The 19,278-nt window shown below is 40.2% G+C and overlaps 2 protein-coding genes across 3 annotated transcripts in view; one reads left to right on the top strand and one right to left on the bottom strand.

The window, feature by feature from the left end:
- Positions 1-5,147: 5,147 nt before the first annotated feature.
- Positions 5,148-7,982, bottom strand: PIGP (phosphatidylinositol glycan anchor biosynthesis class P). 2 transcript variants are annotated; one of them, XM_077781704.1, is made up of 5 exons: positions 7,909-7,982; positions 7,464-7,564; positions 6,591-6,663; positions 6,014-6,132; positions 5,148-5,781 (listed from the first exon to the last, which is right to left on the bottom strand). In XM_077781704.1, exons 2-5 carry the CDS (start codon positions 7,543-7,545, stop codon positions 5,651-5,653), a joined length of 405 nt encoding a protein of 134 aa, XP_077637830.1. In that variant the 5' UTR covers positions 7,546-7,564; positions 7,909-7,982; the 3' UTR covers positions 5,148-5,650. The 2 variants fall into 2 exon arrangements, with proteins under 2 accessions (XP_077637830.1, XP_077637829.1); XM_077781703.1 differs by lacking the exon at positions 7,909-7,982 and having other exon boundaries at positions 7,464-7,819.
- Positions 7,983-7,986: 4 nt separating this feature from the next.
- Positions 7,987-19,278, top strand: part of TTC3 (tetratricopeptide repeat domain 3) — a 56,334-nt gene continuing 45,042 nt past the window's right edge. Inside the window, exons 1-8 of the mRNA XM_077781705.1 lie at positions 7,987-8,090; positions 10,880-10,925; positions 12,270-12,402; positions 12,845-12,929; positions 13,794-13,847; positions 15,883-16,006; positions 17,685-17,770; positions 18,034-18,128. Coding sequence (XP_077637831.1) covers positions 8,013-8,090; positions 10,880-10,925; positions 12,270-12,402; positions 12,845-12,929; positions 13,794-13,847; positions 15,883-16,006; positions 17,685-17,770; positions 18,034-18,128 — 701 coding nt within the window. The 5' untranslated portion in view covers positions 7,987-8,012. The remainder of the gene's footprint in view (positions 8,091-10,879; positions 10,926-12,269; positions 12,403-12,844; positions 12,930-13,793; positions 13,848-15,882; positions 16,007-17,684; positions 17,771-18,033; positions 18,129-19,278) is intronic.

Genomic DNA, 19,278 nt, shown 5'->3' with positions numbered 1-19,278 from the left:
TTCATCCACAGCACAGCATCCCAACAAAACTGACTCTGGCAGCCCCTCTGGGAGGGAACTGGCAGAAGAAAACGGAATCCTTCCAAAACTTTCTCCTCAGAAAAACAGAAAGTTCCTGAATGGAGAGATACAAAACGCCCCATTCATCCCAGCTGGGTGAAAGCTGACTGGAAATACAACAGGACTCAGCAAGCAGGACTCTGAATTCAACATTTCACCAACTCAGGCCCACAAGAAAGGTGAACAAAATATATTTACACAAGATCAGTCAAATGTTTTGTTTGTAAGGCAGAAACATTTTATGATTTCCACCCACAAATGAAACTGAAGTTCAGAGAAACTTGTTGCATTTTTTGTGTTTATAGATCCCCTAGCACAGATGTGTCCCAGGATGAATATTAAATATTAATATTAGAGCTTTTTATTTTATATCAGGGGGTCTTGGGTTGTCCTTGCTCCTTTCTCCCTCTGCCCAACCACAGGGGATGTTTGAGATGATCCAGTGAAGCTGGCAGAATTCCTTATGCTCCAAAGAATTTTGGGATGGTCTGGACAATGCTTTAGGGAACAGCAAAAGTTTATCTGCTCAACTCAAGGGAAATCATGGAATGGTTTGGGTTGGGAGGGACCTTAAAGCTCATCCATGGCAGGGACACCTCCCACTGTGCCAGGCTGCTCCAGCCCCAGTGTCCAACCTGGCCCAGGGATCCAGGGGCAGCCCCAGCTGCTCTGGGAATTCCACCCCAGCCCCTGCCCACCCTGCCAGGGAACAATTCCCAATTTCCAAAATCCCACCCAGCCCTGCCCTCAGGCAGTGGGAGCCATTCCCTGTGTGCTGTCCCTCCATCCCTGGAAATTGTCTCTCTCCAGCTTTCCTGGGGCTCACCCTGAGCTCAGCCCAAAGCTTCTCCTGTGCAGGTGAACAATCCCAGCTGTGCCAGCCTTTCCTCCCTCCAGCCCTTGGAGCATCTTCACACTTCATCTTTTTATCATCCTTCCCTTTCCTGCCAAGATAGAAAGAAGAGAGACACACAAATTTGGCAGCTCCAATCTCCCCTTTGGCACAGCTCCATTCCATGGGAACCCAGGCACCTCCGTTATTTCATGGTGATCCCTTTCTTTCCTTTCCTTTCCTTTCCTTTCCTTTCTTTCCTTTCCTTTCCTTTCCTTTCCTTTCCTTTCCTTTCCTTTCCTTTCCTTCCTTTCCTTTCCTTTCCTTTCCTTTCCTTTCCTTTCCCTTCCTTTCCTTCCCTTCCTTCCCTTCCCTTCCTTCCCTTTTCCCTTCCTTCCCTTCCCTTCCCTTCCCTTCCCTTCCCTTCCCTTTCCCCTTCCCTTTCCCTTCCCTTTCCCTTTCCCTTTCCCTTCCCTTTCCCTTTCCCTTTCCTTTCTTTCCCTTTCCCTTTCCCTTTCCTTTCCCTTTCCCTTTCCCTTCCCCTTTCCCCTTCCCCTTTCCCCTTTCCCCTTTCCCCTTTCCCTTTCTTCCCTCCCTTCCCCTTTCCCAACAGGAGAAAACCACAGGAGAACACAAAAAGTTGCATTTAAATGCAAAACTGAATTTTTATCCCTGGCTTTATTCCAGAAGGGATAATGCAGTGGAAAAAACTCTACCAGAAAGGCAAAAAGGTGAAAATAAGGGCAAATTTTGAGGTTTGTTTTTTTTTTTTTTTTTTTTCCCTTTTATTTACTTAGTTTCCCCTCAGGCTCTGAGAAGAATGGACACCTGATATCCAGGGGTGTTTTGTAAAGAAAGGCACCACCGTTCAATCATGTGGGGGATTTTTTTTCCTCAACACCTAAGGCAAAATTTATATAAATCTATAGATAAAAATCTCCTTTACTCTTAGCAGAGCTGTGTATCTTCTTACTCACAGTCACAGGCAAGACCTGTAGATCCCCCAATTCCCCAAAATCCCATATTTTAACCCCAGAACCCCACTATCACCTGGTTTGATTTTGCTCCCAGAGGCAATTTCTGAAGTGTCAAACGTGGCCAAGGTGAAGAAAAGATCACCACGGTGTCTTTGAAGCAGCAGTGACAGAAAAGCAAAGGTTGAGTTTCACCCCTGCAAGTTTTCCTTGAACAAACAGCCCCCCTTGGCCTCCTCCCTCTTGCTCCCTCCCATCATTGTGGGGTCTGCAGAGAAATTAAATTAATCTCTGATCCAACCTTTGCCCAAGGTTTACATCCTTTCATTTGTGTTTTCTCAGGGCGTTTTCCAGTAGCTTTCCTTGATCCTGGAGGGATTTGGGCATCCTTGACAAGGCACTGAATTAATCCTTCCATCAAATGATCCCAAATGTGGCCTTCACTCGGTGTCAGGTCGGAATTCCAGATGAAATTGCTCTCTCAGGAAGCAAAAAGGGTGGAAAATACACAGGGAAAAAAAAAAAAAAAAGAAAAAGATTGCAGTCAATACTTCAATGTCTAGAATGGGATTAGAGGAGTGACAAAAGAGTCAACACATCTTTGTGTTTGCTGGTCATCAGATCATGATTTAATGGAAATTAAATCACTAATGAAACTGAAAATTCATAAAAGGACAGGATCGTGGCAGAGTTAAGAAACAACAGCAAAGAAAACCCCAAAACTTCATTAATAACCCAAAACTACCACACAAACCAGTGCTGTTCTTATTTAGACACAAATTCATTTTTATACAATGCCCCCACGTGCCACCACAACTAAAATTCAGTATTTCAAAGTGAAATGTTGAAAAAGCTTTTTTTTTTTTCCTTCAATAAGGAGGTGTTTTAATCTGGTTTAGTTTGACAAGGAAGTGAGATTTTTTTCAGGAAGTTGGGGTCAAACTAATTAGTAGTTAAGTTTAGATAGTGACACTTAGAGTAACTACTGAAAGTATTGGACACGCTTTTGAGAATGAACACAAAGGGTTAAAAGCAGAGAGCTCTTAGGGGATGTGAAAAGTGCCAATCACTTAGTTTTTAAAAGTTTAACAGTTTATTAATAATAATTAAATGGTTATAAAAATAGTAGTACAATTAGAGTAATAAAAATTTTGAGTTAGGACAATCACAAGACAATAAAAAACAAAGAATTACAGACGTCCAGATGTTTTTGGGCACTGAGCTGCCAAAACCAGGCCTTGTGAACAAAGGAATAACCCTTAAAAGCAACAGCCTGTTGCATATTCATATATCTCATACATGATGCAGAAATTCCTTGCAAATTAAGAACTTTTCTGGTTTTTGTCAACTTCTTCCCCCTAATCCTGGTGGTTCCATAAAGATGGAGAGCAGGTGGAAGAATGTTTCTTTTCTGATGAGGAGGCTGTAATTCTTTATGGGCCCTGTCTCTGTTATCTCTGTGTGAAAAGTTCCTTGATTATCTCATCTTTTTCTTGAGCTAGTTAAAAACTATCTTACACAGCATAGTTTCTATTTTAACACTGTGTTATAACCTCAAAATATATAACACACTTCTTAAGAGATTTAATACAGCATAACTTTCTAACATTACATAGTTAATATTCACTGTAATATTTGTGAAAAGCCAATCATAAAACATGCATTTTTCACACTCCTTAATCTGAAAGAGAAGAGAAGCCAGGGTGGGACCTGAGATGTCAAAAAGAGATGGGGAAAAAATCCGAGGTGGGAGGAGATGATGGAGTGGCCTTGGCTGGACTTTTCTTGTATAACCACAGACTGAACCAACTTTCTCCTGCAACACAGAGACTGCATTTTTAGAAAGATACAATAACTTAAGCCAAAAAAGTGCAAAAGTAAACATTAAAAAAAAAAAAATGAGAGGGTGTGGTGGTGCCCTCAGTCTTCAGGATGAAGATCTCTCTTTTCAAGACCTCACCCCCAGGAGAGGAGAAAACATGGGGGGGACTGTTGTCCCAAAAATGAGAAACTGTTCTCTTTTAGTCCTTCAAAACATCCTTAAAAGAGAACCCAATGAGCAGTTTTAGTCCAGTAATAAAAGCACTATCACATAAAAAAAGATGTCACAAAGCAGATTTTCTCTGCCACGTGTGACATGGAAACACAAAAAGTTGCAATTGTGTTTACCTGGGGGTCTATGGCACAGGAGAGACTCCTCTCTCCCTTAATAAACGAAAAATTAATAATCTAAAGAGTAGTAACCATCAGAAATCCAAAGTTGTGTCTCACTGCGTTTCAGTAGAAATTAAGTAGGAATGTTTTAGAAAGTTTCCATCCTAAATTCAGTGTGTTCCTTTTATTGTAGTTGTAAACTAATATTTTTTCATCTAAAGAGTAGTAACTTAATCAGAAATGCAAAGTTGTGTCGCACTGTGTTTTAGTAGAAATGTTTTAGAAAGTTTCCATCCTAAATTCTGTGTGTGTAATAAAGTTTTTTTTCCCCTTTGTTTTTAAGCTCCAGCCTGCCCTGCTCTGTTCCTGACCACATCCCACAGCACTCATTTTGGGAGGCTGACTTTCCATAAGGGCACTAGCACTGTGCCAAAATCAAAGCAGAACAAATCCCACCTGGAATACTGAACAAGGAGATTTTTCCTCCAAATTCAGCCAGAAAACCCAACTTCAGATCTACATTCATAACAAAGGGATTGTTAACCATTCCAGAGCAGCTGATGATCATTTTGACAGATTTCTAAAGAATTGACATAGGATTCTTCAGGCAAATTCTCAAAATTTTATTATCTTTCAATGAAATAATAACGTTTTAAACTCAATTCTCTGCTGAAGTTGGTTACAGGGTTAATAAATAATGAGGTTCTGGGCTTTATAAAAGACCTAAATAACATTGAGTCCTGGAGACACTGGAATTTGTGACACCTGGGAGAAGGGAAATAAACTTCACTGTTTATTTTTGTGAAGCAAAATTCACTGTTTAAAAAACATCTGAGCCACTTAACCTTGGGTTTTAACAGCATGGACCTGTCACTTCCTCTATTTCCTGCTACTCCCTTGAACTTTGTTGTCAGTGTTCTTAAAAATAAGTTTAAAGAAGTAATTTCAAGCCTTGTTTCAGCAAATCTTCACAACCCACCTTTATTATTTTTGGTAACTCGGTAAATCTGATATTTTGGGGGGGTGGGGGGATCAACAGGTTTGGCTGAATAAAGAATTGTGTGAAGGAAAATGGAGAATTTATCACCTCAACCCAGGAGAAACCTCCCAGAATCACAAGAAAATGGTGAAGATGGAAAAATCAGTTACATTTTATTAATATTTACAAAGGCAAATGATATATTTACAATGCAAACACTTCCAGTTAATAATTGAAAAAGATCCTCAAGTGTTTGACTGGCAAAACACATTTTTCTCTCCCTGAATTTAAAAAAAAATAGAATTAAACTGTCTAAAAGCTGCTTTTTTTCCCCGCTCAGAGGGGAATTCCAAGCAAAAAGCTGCAAGTAACAGAACACTTTTCAACCCACTTTTTTAATTTTTAAATAACAACCAGATAAATGACTGGGGCATAATTTTCAGAGCAATGCAGGTTAATAAGGTGCATAATAATAATAATAATAATAATAATAATAATAATAATAATAATAATAATGAAGCCATATGAATTTAATTAGAAATTCAGGGGAAAAAAAGCTGAAAGAGTTTGTTTTTTTTTTAGCTTGGAGAGGTTTTAATCGTTCCTCAGTAATTTTTATCAATCCTTTGTCCAAACAGATTTTAGTAACAACTATCTGCTATTGCAGATGCCTTTTTCAGGGAGAAAAAACATCCTGTTGACTTCACTGATGGGAATATCTCTCAGGGCTGGAATTGCCTCCTCCTGGAATTTCTTCTGCTGCTGCTTTTTTGCAAAGTTATCTACAAAAGATAAGGAGAGCATTTCATGGTTTCCAGGTCCTTTTCTTCCAAGAGTATGATATAATTTTATAAGGCAGCACTACAAATTTAGCTTACTTTAAAGGATGCTGAAAACCCCACCAGGGCTTCCAATAAATCAAATATTTAAAGGCTTAAATTTCGGGGTTTATCCTCTATAGATTTCCAGAATTCTCAGTGAAGGATCCAACTTTTCAATAAGCAGTAAAATCACCTGTGATGGTGTGAGTGGAGTTGAGTGGAGCTGTGCTCATCATGTTAATCCCAAAAAGCAAAATATAACCAATTCCCACAGCCACCAGGAGATAAACTGGCAGAGCAACTGCCCAGTACCTGAAAAAAAGGATTTGAAATTTTATATTTAGTAACAAATGCCTACTAATGAATTGGCTTTAATTGTTGGCATTGTACCTGTGATGAATTTCTACAAGAGGAAAAGCAGCAGCACCTCTGATTATGAATCCTGATTCCACTGGAGCTACTGATAAACCATCAGATAAATTCCTTCAAAAAGGTCTTTATTGTTTAATTATGCCCTACATTTTACTGTATTTCCACTAGCAGACTTCCTAAAAAGCAAAATGTCAAATTTATCCTAAAGCATCCCAATATTATTTATTTCATGGCACAACAAAACCTTTTCACCTTAGCTACATTTTAAAAATGCTTTAGAAACATTACAATTCTTTATCAGCATGGGAAAATTGATTTTATTCTAGGCCCTTATTTAAAAATAAAGTTTTTTATTTGAAAATAACTAAGATTAAATTTATTTTATTGGCTGAACTTACTTTTGAGGCCAGTATGTCAGTCCCAGGGAGAAGAGCCAAGTCTCAGGAATATAAGCCCAGATAAGGTACAAAACTGCACAACAAAATCAAAAAGTCACAATAAGACTGATGGTGTTTTAGACTTCCTAAGTTTTGCTTTTATTTAAACTAAAATACCTCTCCCAAAAGATTGCAGGACAAATCCTGCCCAGCCCCTGGTTACACGGGATCAGTTTTGTTCTTGCTTTAACATTTAATTTCTGATTTCCTATGAAGACAGCCAAGAATTTACTCCAAATTAAACTGCAGAACAATAAAGAAAAAAAAAAAACCAACAAAACCACCCCCAAGCACCTCAATAAAAAGAAGCCAAAGGAATCTGAACAGAGATACTATTAAAGCAGAGAATGATCTCACAGAGGTCATTTTATGGGAAGAAAACCGGGTGGAATTGTAGTGTTTGGATGGAACTGTAATGAAAATTACTGAAAATCCTTCCTGATTCTTCTTGGGGGGGAGTTGAGCCCAACTCCCCCTCGTTTCTCACTGCCCGACGGTGCCACACACCCACAGCAGGATCCTGCACTGAAGGATATTTGCAGCACCTTTTCTTGTGCTGGAAAAGTGTTTTCTACCCTCTCAAACCCTGGATCCCCAGTGAAAAGAAGAACCCATCACATCAGCAGGGAAAAGCTGATGGAACCTAAAATATTTTACACTTCTGTTGACCAGATTATTTTTTTTTTCATTTTTTTGGTGGGGAAGGTAACACCACAACTACCTCCAGCGCTTAGTGAATGTGAAAATGAGCGTGATTCGAGTAAAAAAAAACGGATTTAAACGGGAAAGCAAAGCAGCACTGCGGGGTGATGGATTCGGCTGCGCGATACTCACTGAAGCCAAACCACGAGCCCAAAAAAAGCGCAAATCCGTAAATTGCCCTTTCTGGCAGCGGGGCCGGAGAGTTCTCAACCATGCTGGGCTTTTGCCTTTAACTTCGCGGGGAGTGCGGAGAACGGGACACGAGGGTAGCAGAGATAGATAAGGGACAGCAGAGATAAGGGATAGCAGAGATAGATAAGGGATAGCAGAGATAGATAAGGGATAGAAGAGATAAGGGAGCGCTTTGGGGGGGCCCCTGTACCCGCGGCTGCGGGGGCCGCACCCCTCCCTTCTCCCCGCGCCCGGCTCTGCCCCTTTGCTGTCCACAGCCTGGCCCAGGAGGAGGAGGAGGAGGAGGAGGAGGAGGAGGAGGAGGAGGAGGAGGAGGAGGAGGAGGAGGAGGAGGAGGAGGAGGAGGATGATAATGATGATGATGGGGGAGGAAGGCGCTCCCTACCCCCGCTCCCCCATCCGCCACCGCGCCGCCTGCATCCGGCCACGCGCGCAGGCGCACGGCCCGCCGATTGGCCGCGGCCCGTGACGTCAGAGGGCGGGCGGCCAATGGGCGGTGCGTCCGGCGGGCGGGGCGCGCCGGGGCGGCGGGAGCGGCGGCGCCGCGGCAGCAGCGGGATCGGAGCGGTGCGTGCGGGATCCGGGCATGGATACCGGGACGGAGGGATACAGGGATACAAGGATGGAGGGATACAGGGATACAAGGACGGAGGGATACAGGAGGGACGGAGCGGTGGCCGCTCGGCCGCCTTCCCCCGCGCCTCGCCCAGCCCGGAAGCCCCGGTTTGTGCCCGGCACCGTGAGCGCGCCCCGGGCCGCACACGCGGTGCCGTGAGCATCTCCGGGCTCTGGGAGCACCGGCACGGACGGCGTCCCCTTCTCCCCTTTGGCAGGATAATCCACGCGAGCGGCGAGCCCGCGGTTTTCCGGGATCGGGTGGCGGCGGAGGGGGGAGCCCGGGAGCTGCCGGGACGGGGCGGGGTGTTCGGCATCCCGGGATGCAGCCGTGATTCCCGGGATCCAGCCGTGATTCCCGGGATCCAGCCGTGATTCCCGGGGGTGCAGCCGTGATCTCGGCATGCAGCCGTGATTCCCGGGATCCAGCCGTGATTCCCGGGGATGCAGCCGTGATCCCGGGGGTGCAGCCGTGATTCCCGGGGGTGCAGCCGTGATTCCCGGGGATGCAGCCGTAATCCCCGGGATGCAGCCGTTATCCCCGGGGGTGCAGCCTTGATTCCCGGGATCCAGCCGTGATTCCCGGGATGCAGCCGTGATTCCCGGGGCTGCAGCCGTGATTCCCGGGGCTGCAGCCGTGATTCCCGGGATGCAGCCGTGATTCCCGGGGCTGCAGCCGTGATTCCCGGGATGCAGCCGTGATTCCCGGGATGCAGCCGTGATTCCCGGGATGCAGCCGTGATTCCCGGGATGCAGCCGTGATCCCGGGGCTGCAGCCGTGATCCCGGGGGTGCAACCGTGATTCCTGGGATGCAGTCCGGGATGCAGCCGTGATCCCGGGGGTGCAGCCGTGATTCCCGGGATGCAGCCGTGATTCCCGGGATGCAGCCGTGATTCCCGGGATGCAGCCGTGATCCCGGGATGCAGCCGTGCGGCAGGGCCCGGGCTCCTGTCGCGGTGTAGATCAGAGTCAGTGGCTGCCTGAGCTTCCAGCCGGGTTTAGGATGGCTTGCTCAGCGTTAAGCTGAACTTGCCCAGAGTTTAACAAGAGCAGCAGAGTGAGCTTTAGCGCCGTGGCTGTTGGAAGTGTGGCCCAGCTCCTGAGTTTGTCTCTCTGGTGTGTTTTCACCCTCCTTTTCTCCCAGGGTGATGTGCCATGGCTGGTCCTCTGTCCACCTTTGTAGCGGCTCTTTTTGGAGGTGGTCCGGCCTCCTTGGATCTGGTAAGAGGGGTTGGAGCTTGATGGGAAACTTGCAGGATGTTCCAGGGGAGTTTTTACCTGGATCTGGCCCTGGCACAGGGTGCCCAGAGCAGCTGGGGCTGCCCCTGGATCCCTGGCAGGTTGGACACTGGCCTTGGAGCAGCCTGGGACAGTGGGAGGTGTCCCTGCCGTGGCAGGGCTTGAGTGGGATGATGTTTGAGGTCCCTCCCGTCCCAGATCATTCTGGGATTCTCTGATCACATCTCCAGAGTGATTCCCAGTGTTCATGAACTCAAGCTGTGTACAGGTACCTCACACTGGCCATGATTCCCTTCCAAAAATCCCAAACTGGGGCAGAGCCAGAGCTGGTGTCCCCTGTGAGCAGGGGGGGACTGCTGGGACAGCTCCTGCCAGCACAGCTTGCCCAACCTCTTGGTCCTGTGGCCATTCCTGGGCTGCTTCAGCTCAGCCTGGCAATCAGCCCCTGCAGGGCAATCAGCTCTGTATTCCTGGGATTTCAGCTCTGTATTCCTGGGATTTCAGCTCTGGGCTCCTGGGATTTCAGCTCTGACTCCTGGGATTTCAGCTCTGGGTTCTGGGATTTCAGCTCTGTATTCCTGGGATTTCAGCTCTGTATTCCTGGGATTTCAGCTCTGGGTTTTGGGATTTCAGCTCTGGCTCCTGGGATTTCAGCTCTGGGTTCTGGGATTTCAGCTCTGGGCTCCTGGGATTTCAGCTCTGTATTCCTGGGATTTCAGCTCTGGCTCCTGGGATTTCAGCTCTGGGTTCTGGGATTTCAGCTCTGTATTCCTGGGATTTCAGATCTGTATTCCTGGGATTTCAGCTCTGGCTCCTGGGATTTCAGCTCTGGGCTCCTGGGATTTCAGCTCTGTATTCCTGGGATTTCAGCTCTGGGCTCCTGGGATTTCAGCTCTGGCTCCTGGGATTTCAGCTCTGTATTCCTGGGATTTCAGCTCTGGGTTCTGGGATTTCAGCTCTGGGTTCTGGGATTTCAGCTCTCTATTCCTGGGATTTCAGCTCTGTATTCCTGGGATTTCAGCTCTGGGCTCCTGGGATTTCAGATCTGTATTCCTGGGATTTCAGCTCTGGCTCCTGGGATTTCAGCTCTGTATTCCTGGGATTTCAGCTCTGGGTTCTGGGATTTCAGCTCTGGGTTCTGGGATTTCAGCTCTCTATTCCTGGGATTTCAGCTCTGTATTCCTGGGATTTCAGCTCTGGGCTCCTGGGATTTCAGCTCTGACTCCTGGGATTTCAGCTCTGTATTCCTGGGATTTCAGCTCTGTATTCCTGGGATTTCAGCTCTGGGTTCTGGGATTTCAGCTCTGGGTTCTGGGATTTCAGCTCTGGGTTCTGGGATTTCAGCTCTGGCTCCTGGGATTTCAGCTCTGAGTTCTGGGATTTCAGCTCTTCCCTGTGGGATTTCAGCTCTTCCGTGTTTGCTTTTTGGCTGTGCAGTGTACTAAATGGTAAATATGTAAATATATACCTGTAAATATGTAAATTATGTGTTTATCTTTAGTGTCGTGAAACATTTGGACATGTTGTGCCGCCTCGTCCTAAACCAGGTATTGAAACTAAACCAATATTCTTCCATTTCTTGGATCTTTGGATTACTATTTCATTTTATTTTTCCTTATGTTGCTTGAAAATTGGTTTATTATTATTTTTTAGCAGAAGCATTGTTATATTCTGTTACCCTGGAACAATTATCATCTATTTCCTAATCTAACTTAAATATTCAGTAATATTTACATAAATGCAGGCAATTAATGCTGTGAGGATGGAGATTCAAAGCTGGAGGTTTTAGCTGTGTGGGTCTAAAGAAAACTTCCAGTTCTTGGTTTTTTTTTGTTTGTTTGTTTGTTTGGTTGGTTGGTTTTTTTGGTTTTTTTTTCTTTTGTTTTTTTGGTGTGTTTTTTGTTGTTGTTTTTTTTTGGCAGGGAGGGTTTTTGCAGTAATAATTAAACAAAAATTCTCAGTTGCAGAAAAGCAGGTGGCTCAAATTCAAAATTGTATTTTCTGCACAGCCCTCTAATTGGTGGGAATAAGCAGATGAACAGCTGTGGAAGAGATTTTTTTTTTTGTGGATTTTTTTTGTGCAATTTTTTGGTGATTTTTTTTTTGTTGTATTTTTGAGTGCTTTTTTTTGTTGTATTTTTTTGTATTTTCAGACTCTCAAGTGATGTTGCTCTGCCCTGAGAGTACCTGAACCCACCCCAATAAACTGAATTTCCCTTTTCATTTCCTTCAGAGCACCTGTAGCCACCTCAATTACCCCATTTAATTTTTAATTCCCATCCCTCCCTCCCTGTTCCATCCAAATTCTGGGAAGTGCAGGATGCTTTTGGGGACAAACCCTGCTCTTTTTGTGCCCTCTTGCCCTGGTTAATTCAATTATTCTTGTCCAGAATAATTCATGGATACAGGTGGAAGAGGCTGCTGTTTTCCCTGGAAAAGAACATTCCCTTCCAGCCCAGCAAGGAGAGGCTGCATTTCTCCATTTTTATCTTATTATTTATTTAGTTCAGAATATTTATTTATTATTTATCCATTCAGAACACAGGAATGCCAAACCTTCCAGCATTTCTCTATCCATAATTCCATAAAAATCCCCTCTGAAAAACCCCCTCCATGACCAGGTGAGTTCAGAGGGTTCAGATTCCTTTGCTTTGCTTTGTCAGGAATAGAGGCTGGAATCATCCTGGATTTTAAATATTGGGACCTTGGAATGCCTGAAATAATCCTTTATTTTAAGATTTACTGTCACTTAGGAATGCCTGAAATAATGACTGATTTTAATATTTATTGACACTTTGGAATGCCTGAATTAATCCTTTATTTTAACGTTTCCTGGCACTTTGGAATGCCTGAATTGTGCCCTGTAATTCCCATTTTTTCCCCCCTTGCAGAAGTTGATATCTGTGAGGTGTGGTGCAGTCAGCCTGTGGAAAAATTAAGGGAATTTTGCAATGTGATCAAAATCAGGATTTTTTGGGCTGTGCTCTACACCAAGGAAAGCACTTCCTTTGTGGATAAATCTTGGTGAGTATCCACATTTTCCAAGGGGATTCCCCTCCAAATCTTCCCACTTTTCCTTTTTCCTGTGAAAATTCCTTGGGTGCTTCCAGTAAGGCTCCAACTGGTGCAGAAATGTTGGAGTTGGTTGAGGTCAGAAGTTCTTGAATCCACAGGAAAAAAAAAAATTAAGATTAATTTCCTGAAGTTTGGAATCTTTGGGAGTGTGGGAAGCTGAAATTTGGGGGGTATTTCAGGATTTTTGTAGATGCTGACATTTCAAAAGCAGCCAAACCTTTCCAGCTCTCCTTTTTTTAATTATTGTTATTTTTCTCCTTCCTCTTCTGAGTGGCTGGACGTGAATTTTTAAACATTCTCAGATCTAATTCCTCTGAATTTTCATAAATAAGAGCCTGTAACAGCTTGGTGTTTGTCTAAATAAATAATAATTCATTCTGTTTTCCAACAGTTTGCTGTTCCTGGACTGGAACGTGAAGAAAATCTGTGAGTTCCATGTTATGGAAGACATTGCTGATTTAATTAAAAAAGTTGTTGTAAGTCCTGGATTTGAAATTACAAATTCCTAATTTTTCAAAGAAATGTTAATTAAATCTGTCCCTTAAGCATCTCAGGGTTATATCCTGAATTAGACTTTTCCTTTTGCTGAAGTGAAGACATAATTATCAATTATTTGATAATTGAGTTGGAGCTTTCCAGAAAGAATTTGTGGCCTAGGCTTTATTCCAGATGGGATGATTTAGGAAATATTTACAGTCAGAAATAAAGTTGGTGGATGAATGACTTAAATAATTTTTTTTTCCCCTCATTCAACAAATGATATTTTAAATTTGGTGTTGCTGACTTAGAAACAGAACAGTGGAGAGGAGGACGTGAGGAATTTGTTCCATTTGTTGTGGGGTTTATTTTAAATTTAGCTAATAAAACATTTCTTACTTCATTTATTGAAATTGCATGCTCAACCTCAAGCTACATATTTGATTTTTTTAAATTTAGGTAGATTTTATTTTATAAATATAGGTCTGACATACTATTTAATTTTATTGTCTGGGTTGTACATCCAAGAATAAAGTGGATTAGGAGGAGCAGATTTTGGGATGTCTCAGCTGGTTTTTGGGATTTTGGCAGCTGCAGAAGGGCTCAAAAGGGCAGAATTTCCTCAGCAGATCTCACAGCATCCAGGAATTCTCTCTTCCCATGCCAGCATTTATTTTGCAACAAAAATAACAAAAAACAAAAAATCACAAAACCAAAAATGCAGCTGGCCCAGGGATGGTGAATTCCAGCAGACCAGGAAATGTCACTGAGCTGCACCTGAGCAGACAGAAATTCAGATTATCTCCTCTCAGTAACTGATTTTTAAAATTTTTTTAAAATTTTTTTTTGTATTCTTGTTCCAGAACATCCCACATTTCATCGGTGGCATCCTGAGGCTTGGCAGCGGGATAGAAACTGTGAGTTTCTGGAATTGTTCTGGAGATTCCCTGGAATTCCTCAGCCTCAAGGGCCTGAGCTGGGAAATCTCCTGCTCCATCTTTTGATTTCCAAAATTGAATTTCTGCTGGAACTGAACTAGTTTTTCTTGCTTTGGAAACTGTAAACTTGGGGCTGTGAAGATCCTGAATTTCCCTGTGTTTAATCCCTTTTTTCCCACTTGGAAACAACAGCATCAATAGAATAACACCAATAAAATAACACCAGTAAAATAACACCAAATAACATAAATAAAATAACATAAATAACATCACTATAAAAACATCAATATAACATCAATAACACCATCTATAATAATATTATTATTCATAATAATACGTTATTATTATCAATATCCTTTAAGTCTAATCCTTCTTTTCTTTTAACTACATTAGTTACATAAGTAGAATTTATCATGAAATTGAAAAATAGTTAAAATAAATCCATTTAAAAGAGTTAAAATAAATGAATTAAAATAAATCCATTTAAAAGAGTTAAATGAATTTAAAATAGTTAAAATAGTTATAAATAAATACATTTAAAGTAGTTAAAATGCTCTAGCTGCTACTGCTAATTTGATAATTTGAGGAGAACTTTTGATTGTTTGAATGTTTGATTCTGATGTTTTACTTGTTTTGTCTTAATATAATTTGACACCCTGATTTTTGTGTTTTCTTAGAATTATCAGTAAATGCTGTTACAGTATTTAAAGGCACTTCACTTAATACAGGTTTTTCTCTGAAATTCAGTTTTGTCACAGTTGGTGATCTAGAAAATAAATAAAATAAACACCTAAAAAGTTTGACAATACAGTTTATAAAATCCTCTAATTTTTACGATACCTGATCAAAATAACTCTTTTATCAAGAGCAAATAAATCACTTTAAAATCTTTACCTACCATTAATAATAATCTTGATTTGGTTTTAATTATTATTTGAATTGTTACTTTTAACAGTATAAAGATTATTTTTAGACAGTGGTAGAATAAAAAAATGAATTCTATTATTAGTAAAGGATTTTTTTTTCAAAGTATTCTATTAAAATACGAGACTATACAATATATATTTTGTCCTAATACTATTAAAAAGTAAAAATCCTGTACAACAGTGTTTGTTTTCTGGGGCCAAAGCTAAAATAAAAGCATTGAATTTAAAAACCACCATTGCAGGAGCAATAGGAAAACCAGAATAAACACAACTATGGATTCCCCAGCTGCTGTAATTTTGGGGATATTCATCTTCATAATGTGATTTTTTTAAATATTATTTTTCAACGGCCATAAGAAGAAGCTTCTAAATCAAATTTTTGGGGGTTTATATATATATTTTTAAATAATTTCAGTCATCACAGGGAAGTTTCTTAATCAAATTTGGGGTGGGGTGGTTATATTATTTATTTAATAATTTTAAAAAATAATTTCAGTCATCACAAGGAAGTTTTTAAATGAAATTTGAGGGTTTTTTATTATTTTTCAATCATTCTAATCATATTTTTCAAGCTTCTAAATGAAATTCTCCCGTTTGAATTCTTCCCAGCTGTAAGTCTGGTTTAATTTTGTGACAAAATTTAAATTAAATCTCCAGCTGTGCTGGAGATCTCCAAATATTTGTGAGGCTCCAACTGGTGCAGAAAAGCTGGAGTTGGTTGAGGTCAGAAGTTCTTGAATCCACAGGGGAAAAAAAAAAAAATTAAAATTGATTTTCTGAAGTTTGGAATCTTTGGGAGTGTGGGAAGCTGAAATCTGGGGGGTATTTCAGGATTTTTGTAGATGCTGACATTTCAAAAGCAGCCAAACCTTTCCAGCTCTTCTTTTTTTAATTATTATTATTTTTCTCCTTCCTCCTCTGAAGGGCTGGACGTGAATTTTTAAACATTCTCAGCTCTAACCCCCCTAAACCCTCATTTATTTGCTGTTTTTCTGTTTAAAAATCAGCTGAACAAAAGCAGAGACTCTTTTGCTTTGTCAATAAATGACTTTTTTTGGGTTTTTCTCTGTTTTTCCCAATTCCAACAGGGTTTCTTCCCCTTTGCAGAGGGCCTGAACTGGATCAGTTGTGTGGGGGATGACAACGTCCTGCAGAACCTGGAGGTGCTGGGGGATTATGGCAGGATCATCCTTGCAATGTTTTTTTCTGAGTGTGAGTATGGAAACTCCAAAAATCAGGGGAAAAAAAAAATCAAATTAAAAAAAAAAAAAGCAGAAATCAGAAAAAAAAAAAAATCACTTTTTCCTCGTAGAAATTAGAAAAAAAAATCACTTTTTTCTCTTAGGAATCAGAAAAAAAAAAATCACTTTTTTCTCGTAGAAATCAGAAAAATATCACTTTTCTCATAGAAATCAGAAAAATATCACTTTTCTCATAGAAGTCCAAAAAAAATCACTTATTCTTTTAGGAATCAGGAAAAAAAAACACTTTTTCTCTTAGAAATCATGATCTTAGAAATCAGAAAAAATCACTTTTTCTCTTAGAAAGCAGAAAAAAGTCACTTTTTCTCTAAGAAATCGGAGAAAATCACTTTTTCTCTTAGAAAACAGAAAAAAAATCACTTTTTTCTCGTAGAAATCAGAAAAAAATCACTTTTCTCATAGAAGTCAAAAAAAATCACTTATTCTTTTAGAAATCAGGAAAAAAACCCACTTTTTCTCTTAGAAATCATGAATCACTTTTTCTCTTAGAAATCAGACAAAAATAGAAAAAAATCACTTTTTCTCTTAGAAATCAGAAAAAATTCGCTTTTTCTCTTAGAAATCATGAAAAAAATCACTTTTTCTCTTAGAAATCAGAAAAAAATCACTTTTCTCATAGAAGTAAAAAAAAAAATCACTTATTCTTTTAGAAATCAGGAAAAAAAAACACTTTTTCTCTTAGAAATCATGAATCACTTTTTCTCTTAGAAATCAGAAAAAAATAGAAAAAAATCACTTTTTCTCTTAGAAATCATGAAAAAATCACTTTTTCTCTTAGAAATCATAAAAAAATCACATTTTTCTTAGAAATCAGAAAAAGATCACTTTTTCTTTTAGAAATCAGAAAAAAATCGCTTTTTCTCTTAGAAATCATGAATCAATTTTTCTCTTAGAAATCAGAAAAAAATAGAAAAAATCACATTATCACATTTTCTCTTAGAAATCATGAAAAAAATCACTTTTTTTTAGAAATCAGAAAATAATCACTGTTTCTCTTAGAAATCAGGAAAAAGTCACTTTTTCTCTAAGAAATCGGAGAAAATCACTTTCTTTTAGAAATCAGAAAAAAGTCACTTTTTCTCTAAGAGATCGGAGAAAATCACTTTTTCTCTTAGAAATCAGAAAAAATTAGCTTTTTCTCTTAGAAATAATGAAAAAACCACTTTTTCTCTTAGAAATCAGAAAAAAACCACTTTTTCTCTTAGAAATCAGAAAAAAAATCACTTTTTCTCTTAGAAATAATGAAAAAATCACTTCTAAAAATCAGAAAAAAATCACTTTTAGAAATCAGAAAAAAAAAGACTTTTTCTCTTAGAAATAATGAAAAAATCACTTCTAAAAATCAAAAAAAAAAGACTTTTAGAAATCAGAAAAAAAAAAATCACTTTTTCTCTCAGAAATCAGAAAAAAAATCACTTTTTCTCTTAGAAATCCTGAAAAAAATCACTTTTTCTCTTAAAATTCATGAAACAATTCCTGTTGTTATTTCCCTTCTGGGGCTTCTGGAGTAGGAAATAATTCATTTTTCTGCTCCTGGTGCTGAATTTATTGCAGATTTTGGGGGCAGGACGGGAATTTCAGTGGGCATTTCTCACCCTCTGTGTTCTCCCGAATTTTTTTGTCTCCAGGGAAACATTACATCACCAAGGTGGCACTGGAGGGTTGTGATTTGGTGGCAGAACTGAGAGATATGATCTGTGAGAGCTCCAGGAAGGTGAGATTTTAACATTTTTTTTTTGGGGAGGGGTTCTGATTATTAAAAAAAACCACAACCCAATTATTTCAATTATTCAATTATTTCAGCAGCTTTTATTTATTATTATTTTGTTGTGAATATTTATTATTATTCCGACTATTTCAAAAGCTCGAGTGTTTCGTTCTGGCATTAAAAAAATCCCATTTACTGCATGAAATAATGATGTTTATACTGTTGAATTAATTGAGTTTAGTGGATAAATAGTTTGTTTTTTCTCCCAGAAAAGTGAAGCCATGAAGCAGAAGGGAAATTCTGAATTTTCCCAGGGAGCCCTGGGCAGTGCCATCGTGTCCTACAACAAAGCCATTGAGCTTTGGTAAGAGCTGCTCTCAACTTCTTCACTTTCCTCCTCATTTGCTACAATTTTCCATCAGCCACTTTAATTAGAGGCCAAATCATACCTCATTTAATGATTAATAAATGATTTCTAAATGATTAATAAATTATATTTTTTAAAAAAAGCCCTATAACCCGTTTTTATCCTATTTTTTGCTGAGTTTTTTTCCTGCTCCAAAAGTCCTTTTTGGGTGTCAAATAACCAAGTGGAAGAGGAGCAAAACCTGCAAGAAAATGAATTATTTGGTGTGGGCAACCAAGAACAAGCACTGGGGGTGTTTGCCAATGTTTATCATTATTTATTATTATTTATCTATAGGGTGGAAAAGGAATAAAGAAGAAACCATATTTCCCTGCCTGCTCCTGGCAGCTCTCAGCCTTTATTTCCTTTTGAAATCTTGGTTTAATTTCATCCCTAAATTCATTTTCTGAGAGGCTCTGGAGACTTTCCTGGGCTCTGCAGAAGGGAGAAGGGGATGAAATGTGAATTTTTAGGGCATTTTTCCCCTTCCCTTGGCACGTCAGCAGGGTTGGTGTGCTCAGGAAAATGCTGATTTTACACCTCCCGTGTCCCTAAAATCCAGGAAAATTCCTAAAATCCCACTTTCCACAAAACCACCTTGTGCCAAGAATTGGATTTTTCACTTTGAGCACTGTAGCTTTACAATTATGCCCTGAAAAGGATCAGGATTTTTAATTTATTTACCCTCCCTTCTCTCTATACCAAGGTCTCAACTTAATCAATGAATTTCCAATATTTTGTGAATAAATCCATTTTTAATCCCCGTAAATGCCGCATGGCAGGAGAGGTTTTGGTCCTAAATTCAGGCTGATTTCAACTTTCTTGCAAAATTGTAGCAAAGGCACGAAGGGAAGAGCAGAATTTGGTAAAAAAACAGGAAATTCTGGGGCTGGTGGAGAACAGAAGGGGTCGTGTGATTTCCAGGAGCTGCAGAGCTGAGAATAATCTGAATTTATTGGAAATTGCATTCATGGCTCCCAGCCTTCCAAATGATCCCAAAATTATAATGGAATTATAATGATCCCAAAATTAGAAATTCCCAGTGCTTGGAAACCCATGGGGTTTTCTGGGTGGAGTTTTTGCAGGCAAATCTGGTGAAAATTCCATT

Source organism: Lonchura striata, chromosome 2, assembly GCF_046129695.1.
Source record: "Lonchura striata isolate bLonStr1 chromosome 2, bLonStr1.mat, whole genome shotgun sequence".
NCBI classification, from domain to species: Eukaryota; Metazoa; Chordata; class Aves; order Passeriformes; family Estrildidae; genus Lonchura; species Lonchura striata.
This window is presented reverse-complemented; position numbering and strand designations above follow the sequence as displayed.